The sequence below is a fragment of the Bufo bufo genome, chromosome 9, assembly GCF_905171765.1.
Source record: "Bufo bufo chromosome 9, aBufBuf1.1, whole genome shotgun sequence".
Classification (NCBI taxonomy): Eukaryota; Metazoa; Chordata; class Amphibia; order Anura; family Bufonidae; genus Bufo; species Bufo bufo.
In genome coordinates, this window is record NC_053397.1 from 187,573,628 (window position 1) to 187,593,498 (window position 19,871).

The 19,871-nt window shown below is 42.8% G+C and overlaps 1 protein-coding gene across 1 annotated transcript in view; it reads left to right on the forward strand.

Annotated features, from left to right (window-relative positions):
• Nucleotides 1-19,871, forward strand: part of CACNA1E (calcium voltage-gated channel subunit alpha1 E) — a 638,268-nt gene that overhangs the window by 606,628 nt on the left and 11,769 nt on the right. The window contains exons 40-44 of the mRNA XM_040406914.1: nucleotides 1,837-1,942; nucleotides 3,299-3,406; nucleotides 15,777-15,877; nucleotides 17,617-17,723; nucleotides 17,826-17,925. Of these exons, the coding sequence (XP_040262848.1) occupies nucleotides 1,837-1,942; nucleotides 3,299-3,406; nucleotides 15,777-15,877; nucleotides 17,617-17,723; nucleotides 17,826-17,925 (522 nt within the window). The remainder of the gene's footprint in view (nucleotides 1-1,836; nucleotides 1,943-3,298; nucleotides 3,407-15,776; nucleotides 15,878-17,616; nucleotides 17,724-17,825; nucleotides 17,926-19,871) is intronic.

Below are 19,871 nucleotides of genomic sequence, written 5' to 3' on the forward strand. Positions count from 1 at the left end.
TAAAACATGGATGTGTGAATACACACATTAAAATGAATGGGTACATGTGCTGTCCGTGGAGAACACAGACAGCACACATCTGATAATCACTGACGTGTAAATAAGGCCTTGGTTTAATGAGTTCCTTATCACCATTAATATCTTATCTCACCAAGAAGACAAACTACATAAAATTAGTAAATTGGATTTTATGCTGAACGTCCACATACCCCCTTCTGATTGCAAAAATAAAACTAAAAATAACAACCATTGGGACTTGTTAGCTTTGGTTCATAGAAAGCTGCAAGATTTTACTGCCAGAGAATTAGAGTGTAGCGGAGCAACATAAATGTCCATGTTTAGTTCTCTTATCAAACATGATAGCAAATAAAAGAATACTAAGTTTAAAGTGAATTTCCACGATGCTTGCAGCCACCACTAGAGGGAGTGTAGTAGCTTATTGAGTACTGCTTGTACATTATAGAAACATAGAAACATAGAATGTGTCGGTAGATAAGAACCATTTGGCCCATCTAGTCTGCCCAATATACTGAGTACTATGGATAGCCCCTGGCCCTATCTTATATGAAGGATGGCCTTATGCCTATCCCATGCATGCTTAACCTCCTCCACTGTATTTGAGCTCAGTGATAACACAGTATTCAGTGAGCTCTTAAGATACAGCATCTAGCATGTGTGTCCACCTCAGCAATGATACTAAGGTGGACAGAGAAATAAAGAAAAGAACAAACAAAAAGTGGCACTATACAGATCTATTTTTTAATAGCTCAGTGGCTATACTACATTTTAATTGCATTCAATTACAAAAGTATTCAGATTCATGAGCTGATTTGAAAAATGTAGAATATTTTTGATAGGACAACCCACCTTAACTCTACTGTGACCCACCAAAGCCAAGGTCATTTCCATTTTTATGAGAACCTTCTTCTTTTGGGAAACCTAACCACTTTCATAAAAAAAATTGATGGTTAGGCTCCATTCACAGGTCCACAAATGGGTCCGCATCCGTTCCGCAATTTTGCGGAATCGGTGCGGACCCATTCATTTTCTATGGGGACGGAATGGATGCGGACAGCACACAGTGTGCTGTCAGCATCCGCATTTGCGGAGCGCGGTCCTGATCTTCAGGTCCGCAGCTCCGCAAAAGATAAAACATGTCCTATTCTTGTCCGCAGCATGCGGACAAGAATAGGCATTTCTATAGGGGTGCCGGGCGGGTGTGTTGCGGATCCGCAATATGCGGGTCCGCAACACACCACGGACGTGTGCATGGAGCCTTAATCTCTAAGGTTAAAGGAGTTATCCAGAAAAAGATATTGATGACCTATCCTCAGGAAAGGTCATCAATATCAGATCTGCAGGGGTCTGACACCCAGGAACCCTGCCGATGTTATATGATGACCTATCCTGACGGGGTAGGTCATCATTATCTATTATATTCTACCTTTTAAGCATATTTTCGATGTTATCATAGTTGCTACTTAAATGCTACTTTGCAGAGGTGACGTCTGCAAGCCCATAATTACATCACCAGGGAAATAGCTGGTTCTGGACAGTTAACCCTTTGCCTTGTTTGTGTGCTGTCCAGCAATGCCAACACCCTTTTCCTACAAGTAGCTGGGTATGACTTATCATCAGGTTAGAATATGCATGCTTCTTTTGTTATTTAGTTACACAGGAGTAGGGTGGAGCTGGGGATATGGAGGGAAGTTTGGAGAGTGATGTCTTCATCCTTGTATTGTGTATTGTGTAGTGATTATGTGCCTATGTGTGCTTGTCTGCTTTGGGTTCCCCTGTCGATATCCCACATCTTGGGCGCCCGGTGTTTTTGTACAGAGATTGGTCCTGATGAATATGCCAGTAACAGAGGATATGACCGTACACTTCACATCTACGCTCATGGCTCTAATCCGGACGGCACTGGATATTAAAATAGCCAAAGGTAAGTTTAAAAAAGTGGCAATATGGTTTTTGTGTGACAGAATTTTAGAGCGGTACTGGCTCTCCTTAATTCTCCATGGGAAAATATTATGCAAAGGGTACCATATTTTTCTCTCCATAAGATGCACCTAGAATTTAGAGAAAGAAAATATGAAAAACTATTTATAAAAAGATTATTGATCAAAAGCCCTATCTTCATCTAACCCCCAAATCAGACCCCCAATCCTCATCAGACCTCAGATCAGACCCCCATCCGACCTCAGATTAGAGCCCCATTTCTTATTAGACCTTAGATCAAACCCCAATTCCTCATTAGACCTCAGATCAGACCCCATTAAACATAAAATAAATAAATGAACTTATCTTTCCTGCTCTGGATGGCACCACCACTCTGCAGGTTCAGTGGCTCTTCCTGCACTCACCTATCCCTGGTCTTTTATGGGTGCCTCACTGCACTGTGACCTGACATCACACAACATCAGGTCATAGTGTGAGCACTACATCTTGAGGCTGTATGCAGTCAGGACAGTGCAGCACACAGAGAAGACTAGGGAGTGGTGAGTACAGCCAGCACCAGGATCACTGTATTATTTGATCCCTGGTCCTACTGGTTACTAGTGAGCACTTCCATAATGAAAGCGCGCACTCGTATTCTCTCCATAAGACACACTGCCATTTTCCCCTCACTTTTGGGTGTGTGTCTTATGGAGCGAAAAATATTTGGAGGTGGCACCCTTTAAGACAAAGGAAAATAGCCAAACCAATATGATTAGGTTATTTAGCTTTAGCCTGTCTATTTTCTCTTGTCTTGTCCAAAAGCTTATTAAAAAGTCGAACTTTAATTCATGGGGAGCCACTTCCAAAAAGTGGCTGAAGTGAGATGCTTTTCTTTCCCTGAAAGAAACTTCTAAACAAACCCATCTGCAGTCTGATTATACTTGTTTTGATCTGTCCCCTACTTCTTGATAACTTCCAAAAGCAACTAAACCTGAACCTGGAAGCTGGATCCTGACTACAGGATCAAACTACACACAGGACCTGTCACTATAGAAAACATGCAAGTTTGCATAGAAACCTTAGACACAAAACAGTAGATTAATTTAAATAAAGACTGCTTTAAAGTTGCATATTTTTCATGTTAGGTACACTACCTAATTGTATATTTAGGAAAATCTGATCAATATGAGATTATTAGAGGCTTACATAGAGGTTTTTTATTTGAGACAAGCAGTTTGCTAGGGACCTGCTGCTTCCAGTCTGCAGAGTTTTTGAAAGTAGATATCAGACTGTGTGTGCTTAGCAATTATTCCAGTTATAAGTCCCATTTAAATTGACATTCATTTTTTTTTTCTTGCAGGTGGAGCTGACAGGCAACAACTGGACTCCGAGCTGCAGAACGAAATACTGGCAATTTGGCCAAATCTGTCTCAAAAAATGTTGGACCTACTTGTGCCCATGCCGAGATGTGAGGGTTTTAAAGAATTTTCTGATGATAAAAAGGATTGATGTGATAATGCGTGTGAAATTCATGCTAATGTGAAATATTTTACTAGATGATCTAGATAGATCACCTACGGTACTTGATAATGAGTTTGAGATCATAACTAAAGTAAAGGTAGCGTGCCTATACAGAATTCAAAGACTGCCAGTGTATGTGTGAGCTGGCACATAATAGGCACTGTTACAGATTTTGCTTTGGGAACAAAGATCTCACAGTTAGGTCTCTGTTCCTTTGCCATCTTGCAAGTAGGAGGTGTTGTTGGAACAGCGGCTTTGGCAGTCCTAGGTCAGGTTACTTTATTAAAGTTTTTGAGACCAAAGCCTTTGGTTTCAAAACAATGCATTTCTAATAGAGTTGAGCGGACACCTGGATGTTCGGGTTCGACGGGTTCGGACAAACTTCCCAAAAAAGTTCGAGTTCGGGACCCGAACTTGACCCCGAACCCCAAGTCAATGAGGACCTGAACTTTTGAGCACTAAAATGGCTGTAAAAATGTAACGGAAAGGGCTAGAGGGCTGCAAATGGCATCAAAATGTGGTCAAGAGCATGGCAAGTGCTCTGCAAACAAATGTGGATAGGGAAATGACTTTAAATAACATAAAATACATAAAAATAAAAAATAATAATCTTGATCTTGGAGGACGAGGTCCATATGGAGTAGGAAGTTGAGGAGGCGGTGGATGTGGCCGTGTAGGTGGAAGCGGCGGTGGAGGAGGTAGCCTACACTGCTTTTTGGTTTTAAATTTATTTTTTATTTTTTAAATAAGGGTACACCCCAAAACATTGGGAAATATAACCTGTGATAACCCCCTCCAGTCGTGCTAAACACACGTTCAGACAATACACTGGCTGCAGGGCAGGCCAGCACCTCCAAGGCGTAAAGGGCAAGCTCAGGCCATGTGCCCAATTTGGAGACCCAGAAGTTGAAGGGGGCAAACCCGTCATTCAGTACATGTAGGCGTGTGCACACATACTGCTCCACCATGTTGGTGAAATGCTGCCTCCTGCTAAGACGTTCCATATCAGCTGGTGGTGCTGGTTGTTGTGGCGTGCTGACAAAGCTTTTCCACATTTCGGCCATGCTAACCCTGCCTTCTGAGGTGCTGGCGGTGCCCCAGCTGTGTTGGCATCCTCTTCCTCTGCCTTCGCCTTGTGCTTCCACTGTGCCCCTGCTGTCAGGTGGGAATGCCACCAGCAGCGCATCTACCAGCGTGCGCTTGTACTTGCATCTTATGATCACGCTCCAGTGAGGGAATTAAGGAAGGTACGTTGTCCTTGTAATGGGGATCCAGCAGCGTGGCCACCCAGTAATCAGCACAAGTTAGAATGTGGGCAACTCGGCAGTCATTGCGGAGACACTGCAGCATGTAATCGCTCATGTGTGCCAAGCTGCCCAGAGGCAACGAAAAGCTGTCCTCTGTGGGAGGTGTATCGTCTGTGTCCTCTGTATCCCCCCAGCCACGCACCAGTGATGGCCATGAGCTGGTCTGGGTGCCACCCTGCTGTGAACATGGTTCCTCCTCCTCCATCTCCTCTTACTCATCCTCCACCTCGTCATCCTCCAGAACTGTGCCCTGGCTGGACAATTGTGTACCTGCCGTTTGTGGGTGCAGGAACCCACCCTCGGAGCCACTTGTGAATGACTGGCCGGAAACCCTATGAAATGATCCCTCTTCCTCCTCCTCCTCTTGTGCCACATCCTCTTTCATCATCGCCAGCAGCGGCATAGAAGTGGGATAGTAACGCTGAGAACGGAGTTATGGGCACTTGACATGTTGGTGGAGTACTCGAAACAGCGCAACAAGGAACACAGGTCTCGCATGGAGGCCCAGTCATTGGTGGTGAAGTGGTGCTGTTCCGCAGAGCGACTCACCCGTGCGTGCTGCAGCTGAAACTCCACTATCACCTGCTGCTGCTCGCACGGTCTGGCCAGCATGTGCAAGGTGGAGTTCAACCTTGTGGGCACGTTGCATATGAGGCGGTGAGCGGGAAGGCCTAAGTTACGCTGCAGCGCTGACAGGCGAGCAGCAGCAGGGTGAGAACGTCGAAAGCGCGCACAGATGACCTGCACTTTATGCAGCAGCTCTGACATATCGGGGTAATTTTTAAGAAATCTCTGCACCACCAAATTCAGCACATGCGCCAGGCAAGGGATGTGCGTCAAACTGGCTAGTCCCAGAGCTGCTACGAGATTTCGCCCATTATCGCACACCACCAGGCCGGGCTTGAGGCTCACTGGCACCAACCACTCATCGGTCTGTTGTTCAAGGCCCGTCCACAGCTCCTGCGCGGTGTGGGGTTTGTCCCCCAAACAGATAAGTCTGCCTGTTGTCGTTTACCCCTGGCTGTGCTGAAGTTGGTGGTGAAGGTGTTACGCTGACCGGATGAGGAGCCGGTAGAGGATGAGGAAGCGGAGTAGGAGGAGGAAGCAACAGGAGGCAAACTGAAGCTCCCTGCAATCCTCGGTGGTCGAAGGACATCTGGCAAACTGCTATCCGCCTCAGGCCCAGCCGCCACTGCATTTACCCAGCGTGCTGTTATGGAGATATAATGTCCCTGACCGTGCTTACTGGTCCACGTATCCATAGTGAGGTGCACCTTGCCACAGATGGATTTGCGCAGTGCACACCTGATTTTGTCCCCCACTTGGTTGTGCAGGGAAGGGATGGCACGCCTGGAAAAATAGTGGCGGCTGGGCACGACGTACTGTGGGACAGCCACCGCCATAAGGCTTTTAAAACTCTCCGTCTGCACCAGACGGAATGACAGCATTTCAAAGGCCAGTAATTTTTAAATGCTGGTATTCAGGTCCAGGGATCGCGGGTGGGTAGGGGGGTACTTCCTCTTCCGCTCCAGTGTTTGGGAGATGGAGAGCTGAACGCTTCCGTGGGACATTGTGGAGATGCTTGGTGACTCAGATGGTGGTGTTGCTGGCAGATCCTCTGTTTGCGGGGTGGCTGGTGGCACTGTCACTCCAGAGGTGGATGAAGAGGCCGGGACTGCAGCAGAAGAGGAAGCAGGAGGAGCCAGAGACCTTTCTTGGTTTTTGAGGTGTCTGCTCCACTGCAGCTCGTGCTTTGCACTTACATGTAGATGCCTGGTCATGCAGGTTGTGCTCAGGTTGAGAACGTTTATGCCTCACTTTCAGGCTCTGATTGCACAGCGTGAAAACCACTCGTGTCTTGTCGTCAGCACATTGTCTGAAGAACTGCCACGCCAGGGAACTCCTTGGAGCTGGCTTTGGTGTGCTCAGTCCCTTGCTGCGGTGGGCAGTAGCAGGCGTACTGTCTAGAGGACGGCCGCTCCTCTTTTGCACCCTGCTCCCTCTTCTGCTGTGGGGTCGAGGACCTCATCGTCCTCCACATCATCTTCCACCCAGTCTTTACCCCTGCCCTCCTTGTCGGTCTGCACACTTTCGAAAGCCCCAGCAGTTGGTACCTGTGTTTCGTCATCATCCGAGACGTGCTGCGATGCTCCTCCCATGTACTCATCTTGAAACATAAGTGGTTGGGCATCGGTGCACTCAATCTCTTCCACTTCTGGGGCAGGGCTAGGTGGATGGCCCTGGGAAACCCTGCTAACAGAGTCATTAAAAAGCAGAAGAGACTGCTGCATGACTTGGGGCTCAGACTGCTTGGCTAATTTGCAAGGGGGGGAGGTGAAAGCCTGATGGACATCGGCTGCAGGTGCCAGCTCTGATCTTTCAGCAGGAGACTGGGTGGGAGACAATGTGAAGAAACTGGAGGCACTGTCAGCAACCCAATCTACTATCGCCTGTACTTGTTCTGGCCTCATCATTTGTAGAGCCGCATTAGGCCCGACCAAATACCGCTGCAGGTTCTGTCGCCTACTTGCACCTGAGGAAGGTGTTTCACTTGTGCGTGTAGCTGGCACAGATCGACCTCGTCCTCTCCCTGCAACAGGAGCTCCACCAGCAGCACCACGACCGGGGCCACGTCTCTTATTTGACGCTCTCCGCATATTTCTCAAATTTAGGAACTGGCCCAAAATAGGTGTTTTTTTTATTGCAGAATAGAACAACAGTATCTAAAGGGTGTATCTCACAATAACATATGCAGCAAAGGCTGCAAAATTAATTTTTTTGCCCTAAATGGGTGTTTTTCTAATAGCAGAATAGAACCACAGTATCTTAAGGGTGTATCTCACACGTACAGATGCAGACTAGGCCACAATTTAAGATTTTTGCCCAAAATGGGTGATTTTTTTTAATAGCAGAATAGAACCACAGTATCTGAAAGGTGTATCTCACACGTACAGATGCAGACTAGGCCGCAATTAAAGATTTTTGCCCTAAATGGTTGTTTTATTAATAGCAGAATAGAACAACAGTATCTAAAGGGTAAAATGTGGGGGATTCAGTCAGCACAACCCTGTATGCAGGTGCACATAGCTATGGCGAAATACATATACAAACGCAAAATACAAATGCAATAGCACTCTGCTACCAGCACTCTGCCCTGCCTCTATGCTGGATGTTGAATGAGGCATTGGTGTACACTTTGGCCAAAGCGTAATAAGCCACTCACCACGTCAAGGTATCTAAAGGGTGTATATCACAATGACATATGCAGCAAAGGCTGCAAAATTATTTTTTTTGCCCTAAATGGGTGTTTTTCTAATAGCAGAATAGAACCACAGTATCTAAAGGGTGTATCTCACAATGACATATGCAGCAAAGGCTGCAAACATTTTTTTTTTTGCCCTAAATGGGTGTTTTTCTGATAGCAGAATAGAACCACAGTATCTAAAGGGTGTATCTCACATGTACAGATGCAGACTAGGCCGCAATTTAAGATTTTTGCCCAAAATGGGTGGTTTTTTTTATAGCAGAATAGAACCACAGTGTCTAAAAGGTGTATCTGACACGTACAGATGCAGACTAGGCCGCAATTAAAGATTTTTGCCCTAAATGGTTGTTTTATTAATAGCAGAATAGAACAACAGTATCTAAAGGGTAAAATGTGGGGGATTCAGTCAGCACAACCCTGTATGCAGGTGCACATAGCTATGGCGAAATACATATACAAACGCAAAATACAAATGCAATAGCACTCTGCTACCAGCACTCTGCCCTGCCTCTATGCTGGATGTTGAATGAGGCATTGGTGTACACTTTGGCCAAAGCGTAATAAGCCACTCACCACGTCAAGGTATCTAAAGGGTGTATATCACAATGACATATGCAGCAAAGGCTGCAAAATTATTTTTTTTGCCCTAAATGGGTGTTTTTCTAATAGCAGAATAGAACCACAGTATCTAAAGGGTGTATCTCACAATGACATATGCAGCAAAGGCTGCAAACATTTTTTTTTTGCCCTAAATGGGTGTTTTTCTGATAGCAGAATAGAACCACAGTGTCTAAAAGGTGTATCTGACACGTACAGATGCAGACTAGGCCGCAATTAAAGATTTTTGCCCAAAATGGGTGTTTTATTAATAGCAGAATAGAACAACAGTATCTAAAGGGTAAAATGTGGGGGATTCAGTCAGCACAACCCTGTATGCAGGTGCACATAACTATGGCGAAATACATATACAAACGCAAAATACAAATGCAATAGCACTCTGCTACCAGCACTCTGCCCTGCCTCTATGCTGGATGTTGAATGAGGCATTGGTGTACATTTTGGCCAAAGCGTAATAAGCCACTCACCACGTCAAGGTATCTAAAGGGTGTATATCACAATGACATATGCAGCAAAGGCTGCAAAAAATTTTTTTTTGCCCTAAATGGGTGTTTTTCTAATAGCAGAATAGAACCACAGTATCTAAAGGGTGTATCTCACAATGACATATGCAGCAAAGGCTGCAAAATTAATTTTTTCGCCCTAAATGGGTGTTTTTCTGATAGCAGAATAGAACCACAGTATCTAAAGGGTGTATCTCACATGTACAGATGCAGACTAGGCCGCAATTTAAGATTTTTGCCCAAAATGGGTGTTTTATTAATAGCAGAATAGAACCACAGTATCTAAAGGGTGTATCTCACAATGACATATGCAGACTAGGCCGCAATTAAAGATTTTTGCCCAAAATGGATGTTTTTTCAATAGCAGAATAGAACCACAGCATCTAAAGGGTGTATCTCACAATGACAGATGCAGCAAAGGCTGCAATATTAAGTATTTTGCCCAAAAAGGGTGTTTTTTTTACTAACAGAATATGACAGCAGTATATAACGCTTGAATTTCACACGTGCAGATGCAGCAAGGGCTGCAAAATTGTGTATTTGGCCCAAAAAGGGCAAAATTATAGCTGTATTTCTAGCTTAAATTGCACACTGACTAATGCGGCAGAGGCCCAAGATGAAGGTTATTGCCAAAGATGGGTATTTTTTCAAAGCCAGCAAATTATTGAATTATTTCAAACTTGTTTTTAACAATCACAGATGCAGCAAGGGCTGCAATATTAAGTATTTTGCCCAAAAAGGGTGTTTTTTTTTACTAACAGAATATGACAGCTGTATATAACGCTTGAATTTCACATGTGCAGATGCAGCAAGGGCTGTAAAATTGTGTATTTTGTCCAAAAAGGGTGCTTTTAAAAACCCAGAAAATTATAGCTATATTTGTAGCTTAAATTGCACACTGACTAATGCTGCAAAGGCACCAGATGTAGGATATTGCCAAAAAAGGGTGTTTTTTTAAAACCAGATTATTATAGCAGTATTTCAAGCTTGGATTTGAATGTTACAAAAGCACAGATGCAGTGCTGGTGCACTGAGCTTGCATAAAATGGCCACCGCCGCCCACCTAACTAACAGACAGATAAAAGTTATTTTTCTCTGTCACTGGGCTAAGGGCAGGGTAAAAAGATTGTGCACTTCTCTCCCTCACAACAGCAGCATCCTATCCCTACACTAAGCACAGTAGAGTGACGTGCAGCGCTACGTGACTCCAGCTTATATAGAGGCTGGGTCACATGCTGCACTGGCCAATCACAGCCATGCCATTAGTAGGCATGGCTGTGATGGCTTCTAAGGTCACACAGTTAAACGCTTGTTGATTGGCTGCTCTGCAGCCTTTAAAAAAGCGCTAAGAAATCACCGAACACCGAACCCGAACTTTTACAGAAATGTTCGGGTTCGTGTCCGGGGTCCAAAAAACCAAGTTCGGTGCGAACCCGAACTTTACAGTTTGGGTTCGCTCAACCCTAATTTCTAATGATGATCTTTTTTTGTGATAATATTTTTATTGATTTTCGAAGAGAGGAAAATAACACAGAATTTAATTAAGCAAAAGAAAAATCAATATCAAGACAGTATGACATCAATTACAGTTACATCACTGTAAATTTGTATGTCTTTCTCTGTATAAATAATCTTGTGTATAATCATATAAAGAGAAAATAAATAAAATAAATTAGTATAATATTAAAATGGTTTAATTTTTTCCATTTGAAATTCAATGTAATAAATATAACCAAACACATGTATAAAAAAATACATCTTGTATAACAATAGCTAATATTGTTTACTTTGTTTACTCTACATCATCTCTCTAATATCTTGTGAACAGATATTTGCAAATCATTTCTAAACTAATCAAATTTGATCTGAATTTTCCAAAAATTTTAGTCAAGCTGGAATTTTCGGCAATTTGATTCAGGTAAATTTCTCAAAATGGTGTCAGGTAGTGTTGAGCGAATCGACTTTCGGATCCAAGATCTAAAGTCAATTTGCTTAAAACTTCATTTTATTGCTGTACAGAGATTAGTTTCCGTACAGCATTCAAATGTATGAGCTCCAGTGAGGGAAATTAGTTATCATCGAAGTCTCTGGACTTCGGTGAATAACTTGGGGATTTGATTTCTCAACTTTAAAACCATTTTAAAACAGGAATCCATGAAAAGGAAAAAGATTTTTGTAATTATTTTTAAACATAAAGAAATCCTACAGTGCGGTTTCTTTTTTTTAAAAGGCTGTATATTGCCACCAGCAGCCATGCATTGACCCATGGCCATAAATCTTGCTGTCACTTTAAGGTTACTAATTCTGTCTTGGCGTTAAAGACAGTTGTTAATGTCACGCCTTTTCAGGGCAATTGGATCATTTTTGATTAGCGTTGAATTTTTTTCGGACCCAAATCAAATTGCCTGCCCAATTCAGCTGAATTGACTCTGAATCGAAATTGAAGAAATTGTCTCATCAATACTGAGAACAAAGGTCTCAGTTTTTTCTCAGAGAGCTTACTATTTTAACTCTCCATATCTTCAGTAGAACACCCAATTTCTTTAATGGCAAAGTGCTGTGGAGTGAGATACACCATTCAAATGGTGGACGTGTATAAATACGTCTTAACTGCACAGTGCATTGACAGGATGTATGCATACAGATGGTGGACGCCAATGGGGGGCTAAGATCGTTCTTATTTGCTGCTTCACATTGCGGTTCGAGGCAACCAATGGAAGTGCCAGACATGCTTTTGAAGAAGGGTCGCAAAACAATGAAGTAGAGTGGATCATGGGAAAAAAACGACCATGACTTGTCACATGTATTGAGATGATGTTCTACACTGAGCTTGCAGTAGCTGAAACTCATCAGTGAAAGGCCCCTTGCAGACGAGCGTTCCTCCCGCAGCGAGTCGGCATCGCAGCAACTGGCCTTACCTCCCAGCACTGAAGGGATTTACATAGCATTATATTGATTTATGATGCTATGTAACCCTTACAGTTCCGGAATGTATTGGATAACACTGGCAGCATTATGCCAGTGTTATCCAATACATTCCAGAATTGTAAGGGTTACATAACATCATAAATCAATATAATGCTATGTGACCCCCGGCAACGCTGGAAGGTCAGTCCGGGAGCTGCGTTGCGGACTCGCTGCGGGAGGAACGCTGGTCTGCAAAGAGCCAAATGGTTCTCCAGATTTTTTAAAGCATTTTAAACTGGGCCTTCAGACTAACCTATACATTTTGGACCAGAATCATTTAACTCATAGTTAAAGGGGGTTGTCTCACTTCAGCAAATTATATTTATTATGTAGAAAAAGTTAATACAATCCACTTTCTAACATATTGTGATTGTCCTATTGCTTTTTTTTTGCTGGCTGGATTCATTTTTCCATTACATTACACACTGCTCATTTCCATGGTTACGACCACCTTGTAATCCAACAGTGGTGGCCGTGCTTACACACTATAGGAAAAAGCACCAGTCTATGCCCACTCTCAAGGTCCTGGCCACCATAGAGGCACCACTTTCCTATAGTGTGCAAGCATGGCCACCGCTGATGGATTGCAGGCTGATCGTAACCATGGAAATGAGCAGTATATAATGTGATGGAAAAATGAATCCAGCCAGCAAAGGAGGCAATATGGTCAATCACAATACATTAATGCCATTTACTGAAGTGAGACAAGCCCTTTATTGGTTTTGGCTTTTGCCGTTATAGGCTAGCTAGTCAGCAGAAGAAAACTCTACCTTGCTAGACAATGTGTGTTCCTATTATTTGAGTTTTGCTGATGTATAAAGAGTCATGTGTTTCTTAGGGTAAGACCGCACTGTCAGGTTTCTGCATGCAGTTTTAGAAGCCAAAACTGGGATTGAATTATAAAAAGAAGAGAATTCGTATCTGTCCTTTATACTTTCCTAAAAGTGGCCCCATTTTGTAGGCGGGTCCAAACTGATAGAAGAGAGGACAGAAGTAGGTGGGGCCTGCAATAACACCGTGCAGCACAAAATACCGCCCCAGCAGAACCGAATATCACTAAATACTGCCCCCCTCGTAACAATATTCAACTGTATCTGTGATGGCACCTGCATAAATACCTGATGCTTCCAGCATTAATTAATGCTGGAAGCATCAGATCATTATGTAGCTGGCTGACATCCTTGAGGAGGACTTGGCTGGGCTCCTGGGCATCAGCCCACTGGGAAATTTCCCTGTAGGGTCTATGACCAGTATACCCCTGGCCGTACCCTTAGGCTATTCATGCTGCCTCCTTCTCCATCCTTACATGGAAGTACAGATAAATCGCCGAACAAAACTGCAAGCCCTTCCACCCAACCCCCCTAACGCACATCATACACTAGGACCTGATTTCATAGGAGATAGGGCATGTCCAAAAACCTGGAGACCCCCTTTAAGAGTAGGTGTAAAGCGGCTCCTACTCATCTGAACTGTAAAGTGGATGAAAATATATTTGACATTAGAGTAAAAGCCTCTTCAGTGGCGGTGAAAATGGAATTGCAAGCTTTATCAGCTTCTCCGCCTGTGTCTAATTCTATGCACTGTGATTTGAGGCACAGCGGGTCTTAATTCAGTGTGATATTAGTTGAGGCTCTCTGCACCTTCACTTGTTTGCAAGCTGTGTCAGACTGACAGCAAGATATGTGAAAAATCACTTAGGAAGCATAGAACCTGATAAGTTTGCTGTTCGTGCCAGAATGTCGCCTTTATAATAAGTCATTGAAATAACAATTTATAAAGGAATCTAATTTATGTAGAACCCTGGGTTCAATGGGAAATAAAGTACCAATTTGCAAACAAAAGCCATTGAGCTTTTGATGGAAAAAGAACAACCCAAGAATCTAATAGAACCAGTGTCTTAATTTATCTATTTTAAGCCTTAAAGGAGCAGTAACCCTAAAGTAAAAATGATGCAGAAATAAAGCCTGTAAAAGGTAGTCACAATCATTCCTAGGGACAATCGATCCTGCAATATGAGAGTGGTCCTGGGGTGGAAGACATTTTTTGGCCTTTCTCTCTATCATCCCATTGAAGAACACTACAGACTTCTGTCAGCCTGAAATGGCTCCTTACAGGCATGCTGTATATACTGAATTTAGAGTCAATGTCCACCTTTACTGCATATTTGTCTTAAAGGGGTGTCTCACTTCAGTAAGTTGAATTTATCATGTAGAGAAAGTTAATACAAGCCACTTACTAATATATTGTGATTGTCCATATTGCTTCCTTTGCTGTCTGGAATAATTTTTCTGTCACATGATCCACTGCTCGTTTCCATGGTTACAGACCACCCTGCAATCCATCAGTGGTGGTCGTGCTTGCACAATATAGGAAAAAGCACCAGCCTATGTGAGCTCCAATGGTCCCGGCCGTCAGAGAGGCTGGTGCTTTTTCCTATATTGTGCAAGCACGGCCAACACTGATGTGTTGCAGGGTGGTCTGTAACCATGGAAACGAGCAGTGTATCATGTGATAGAAAAATGAATCCAGCCAGCAAAGGAGGCAATACGGACAATCACAATACATTAGTAAGTGGCTTGTATTAACTTTCTCTACATGATAAATGCAACTTACTGAAGTGAGACGACCCCTTTAATAGAAAATACCTTACTGTTCTGTGTCTTCAGCTGCTTGTTGTCTCCACAGTGAAGCCTCCTTCACACATCACTGTTTTGGTCAGTGATTTCCATCAGTGATTTTGAGCCAAAACCAGGTGATTTTTCCCTTATCCCTTATGTTGGTGGAGGCTTCAATCCTGGTTTTGGCTCATAATCACTGATGGAAATCACTGACCAAAACACTGACGTGTGAATGAGGCTTTACTATGGAGACAACTAGTCTATTGCATTTTAAGTCAAAGTTTAAGAAGTTTTCAGAACTGAAAATATCTGATAAAAAGTATCACGAGGTTCAGCCATTGTTTGCCTTCTTCCCTAAAATGAGCTGCCCTCCATTCTGAAAGTGGTTGTGAAAGAATAGGGTGGGGGTGGGGAGTTGGAAAACCCCTTTATTTGGCCTGACCTGCAAAGGGAAGATTCCTTCCTGCTTCCCAGCACTAGCCGTCCACTTCTTCTCCTCCAGGCATGCAATGCTCCGCTGGGCTCCCAAAATGTCAACATCCAGTTTGATATCACCAGAGCCAATCACTGGCTATGGCGGTGACCGACTCCCCCAGTGTCATGACAAATGGTCACATTGCGCAAGGGGATCCAGTCTCTGCAGTGGCCAGTGATTGGCTGCAGCAGAGTCAAACTGAAGGTTGACATCGAAGGAGTCCAGCGAGGAATCACAAGCCTAAAGGTGAAGGAGCAGACCGCCCGGGGCCGGGAAACAGGTAATCTTCCTTTAAAGGCCCGGCCAATTATACTGGTTTGCCACCCCCCCCCCCCCCCATCTCCTACCATTCTTGCACAATAACATTGCATTCATCTCTAAAACAAATAGATAATACTCTAGCTATAGCGCCCCTTTAATTGTAATTTATTTCAAGAGCTTCTATGACATTATAAAAGGTCTACATCTTGTACTACATAACCCACTACACATGGAGGTTCATTACAAGGATAGTGATTATGAATGGCATCTGTCAATGACAACTTTTGAACTATTTTTCTCCAGCCACTGACTTAACTGTGGGCAAGATTTATGCTGCCATGATGATCATGGACTACTATAAGCAGAGTAAAGCAAAGAAACAAAGACAACAGCTGGAGGAACAGGTGAGAAATGATCACAACCTGGCAAGGCCTGTGGATAACCTGCATGTCTTCTGCATGAGAAAGAACAAAATGAGTAATTATATCTGTGCTAATTGACGTATGGATCTTTTGCCTTTTAGAATCTAAATATAATCCATTCAAAAGACATTATTTGGTTGAAGACAGTATACAATGATGGGCTATTATTCAATGCATTATAGAAAAAAAAAAAAAGGAGTATAAAGTTTGATATACAGTATATTAAAGTCTGTGGACACATTTGTAAACTTTCGAATGATTGACTTGTACTTTGAGCTAAAAAAAAATTTGTAGTAAGTTTTGATTGAACTTCGATTTGGATATAAATCAGCTTAGAAATTCATTCAGGAAAAATCAGAGAGGAGCTGAAGAATGAGCAGTCAGAGGGATTTATCACAAAATGGCATTGCGCAGCTGCTATGTAGCGTAAAACATAGACGCTGCAGAAAATAAACTGCAGATTTTTTTTTAAAAATACAAACCTATTATAACACTGCTTTTAGCCACAAATTCATGTAAATCAATATTAATAATTAAAAAAAAAAAAACAGAGGAGTTCATAGCCTTTAAGGTAATTACATGGCTATGAAAATATTGCTATTTTTTTAGCATCTAATGTGCCATATGTGCAGACATTATATTACTGAGACAGCCCCTTTAAAACTGGAGGTTTATTATAAATCACGGGACAGCTGCATCTCAGGGTTTGTGGTAACAAGTACTTTATAGTTGTCAACAGTCCCAAATTTGCTGTGATTGTTCATAGACAATCCTGGCAAATTTGGCTTGCCCCAGTCTGAAAATGAGTGAGGAATATGTGAACCCCAAGACTGGATTTTGGGTGTGCCAGGCAGGGGCGGACTGGGAACTTAAAGTGTAACTGTCAGTCTTCTGTTTACATAGCACGGTCAGTGTTGAGCAAGTCTCCACAGTTATTTAAACAGAAGACAGGAAAGTGTTGCTAAGGCTCAAAATGGGCCACTTTAGAGCTATTTTTCTGATAGAAATGTACAATTTCAGTAATTAAAGTGTATTGCCAAAATGGTTAGTATGACTGCCCCTACACATTACAAGGAAAAAAAAAAAAGAATGACAGTTCAACTTTAAAGTGGCCCTGGAAAAAAAACTAAAAGTAGCCCCATGTTGTGGGCGGGTCCAAATTGAAAGAAGGCGTGGCAACACAAGTAGGCGGGGTCAACACAAGCCACAAGTAGGCAAGGACAACAGAAGTAGATGGGGCCAGCAAAACCGTAGTGCAGCAAAAAATACCTCCCCCGCAAAATCAAATACCATATTGCAACTTCACCATACTGAGGACAGTGATAAAGTTGAATTCAGGAGGACATCTGTAGCTGCTGGCCAAGTGCATAAGTACCTGATGCTCCTAGCATTAATTAATCCTGAGAACATCAGATTGTTATGTACCTGGACAGCGTCCATGAGGAGGGCTTGGGCGGCCCACTGGTCATTGGCCCATCGGGAAATTATTCTGTAGGGTCTATGGCCTGTCCACCCCTGGTGCCAGGGAACGGAGCTTAAATGCCCCAAAGTTACCAACAGAAACGTTGATAAGTATGGTACTGAGTCACGGATTTGGTGTGTCCTTATTAAAAGATGATGCATTACTTTCTGGACATTGTTCGCTTTATTTCCTTCTATATCGGGTCTCAATGGATTCATTTATCTTTGACTAATATCTGGATATTTACTCTTTTAAACAGAAAAATGCTCCAATGTTTCAGAGGATGGAAGCGTCATCCTTACCGGAGGAGATACTATCCAATGCCAAAGCCTTACCATACCTCCAGCAGGATACTCTGTCAGGCCTGTGAGTTAGCTGTGTAGTAGTGTATCGTATAGTAATGCTGGACATAGCTACAAAGGATGAGTTCTTCTAAGCTGCTCTGAGATGTGTGGCCTGTCGTTTTAGGGATGCCTTCCCGTCACTCAGTCCTTTATCCCCTGAAGAAATATTTCAAGCACCATGTCTGGACAATGATGATGAAGACTTTGAAGAGCAGCTGTCTCTGGTAAACATAGCTTTTAGGAGAGCTGACATAGCCCATTAACTTAGCACTGTCATTTGGTGCATTAAGGATAATGTGACACGTTTCAGGAATATCTTGACTTGTATGGATTGGGTGCTGACCTTGTCAATGTGGATTGATTAAGCTTTGTGCACACGAAAGTTGGTGTTGCTTCTATTCCTGACCGTCCAACCTAAAGAACCGTTTTGTTTTTTACTCTAAAACGAGCAACATTTTTAATATATCTTCATAGTAGTTGGAGCACTCATGCAAAGCTCCTAATCCCCTGCATGGATGAAGAATTCTAAGGGTTTGCAGGGCCTATTTTATTCCACTTTTAATTTTTCAGAGCTCCTTTGGAAAATGAAAGGTAGAACCTGACTGGTTCCTATGGGCAACTAAACCAGTTTTCCTTTACACCAACTTTGAATAAATCTCCTTTAGGGCTCATTCACACAACCGTATGAATGCGTCTGCATTCGTTCTGCAATTTTGCGGAACAGGTGCGGACCCATTCATTTCAATGGGGCCACAAAAGATGCAGACAGCACTCTATGTGCTGTCTGCATCCGCTGCTCCGTTTCACGGCCCCGCAAAAAAAAAAAAAAAAAACTAGAACATGTCCTATTCTTGTCCGTTTTGCAAATTGCAGAACACACTGGGGCAGCATCCGTGTTTTGCGAATCCGCAATTTGCGTGGTCTTCTGAATGAGCCCTTAGTGTGCCTAAATCCCTGTTCACATATCACAAGCACCTGGCTGAGACATAAGTAAACAGGGATTCCTTTCAGATACCTTTTTTATATTCAAATCTGTCAGCCAAGGTTCCTGGGAACAATGATGATTGATTAAAATGTTCACCATTTCAACTAATCTAAAATAAAATACAAAGCCACTCTGCAAATAGCCTTGAATAAAAAAAACTTATGTATCTCCATGGTAACAGACTACAAACAGACCTGGTCTGTAGACAGATTCTAACATTATATTCGCTTTATTTTGTCTTCTAGTTCTTACTAGGCTCTAGAACAGGGATCAGCAACCTTCAGCACTGCAGCTGTGGTAAAAGTACAACTCCCAGCATGCACACTTGCTTGGCTGCTCTCAAATCTCCCAAAGAAAGGAATAGAGCATGCTGGGAGTTGTAGTTTCACAACAGCTGGAGTGCCGGAGATTGCTGACCCCTGCTCTAGAATGTATGTTGCCAAGAAATAGAGGACTTATGTGTAGGAGTGGGACTGCAGGATCAGACTACACAGGATTTGTTTGTAGTCTGTAACCATGGAGACACACAGATTTTTTATACGAGCTGTAGACTAAGCACAGTAGTTTTTTATTTTATTTTAAACAAGGCTATTTGCCAGGTTGCTCCTTTTTGCATTTTAGCTGCACTGGAGCAATAAAATGGTTGTAAACTTGTTTGTATCAGTCTGTTCTTATTCAATGTCTAGAATCTCTTTAACCTTATAATTGACAGCATCTCATTAACAATTGCAGGTACATTGTTTATATGTAAGAAGTCTTGTTTTGTATCTTGCATGAATGACATCTTGAATGTTTGATGAGATGATGCCAGACTTTGCCACATTGAAATATCACAAGATGTACTCATTCAGTAATGTGTATTGGTGCCAGATGTTTTGTTACTAGCATGTTATCACCTGGTGCATAGATGTCATCCTGTCTGCAACAAGAATGGAAGTATACTAAGTCTCTCAATGTGAAACATGTTGTCAGCTCATTGATTCTGCCTGGTCACTGCAGTGTACAGCTTTGTCCACACCTGAGGATAGTAGCGCTAAACCGTGTCCCTGTTGCAGTGTCATTGCACTGTGTGTCTTCAAGTCTCTAGCATTTTGTTGAGTGCCTCCATACATGCGCAGAACGGTTCTACCTACAGTGCACAATGACCATTTGGTGCTTCCCTGGATATCAAACATAACCCAGTAA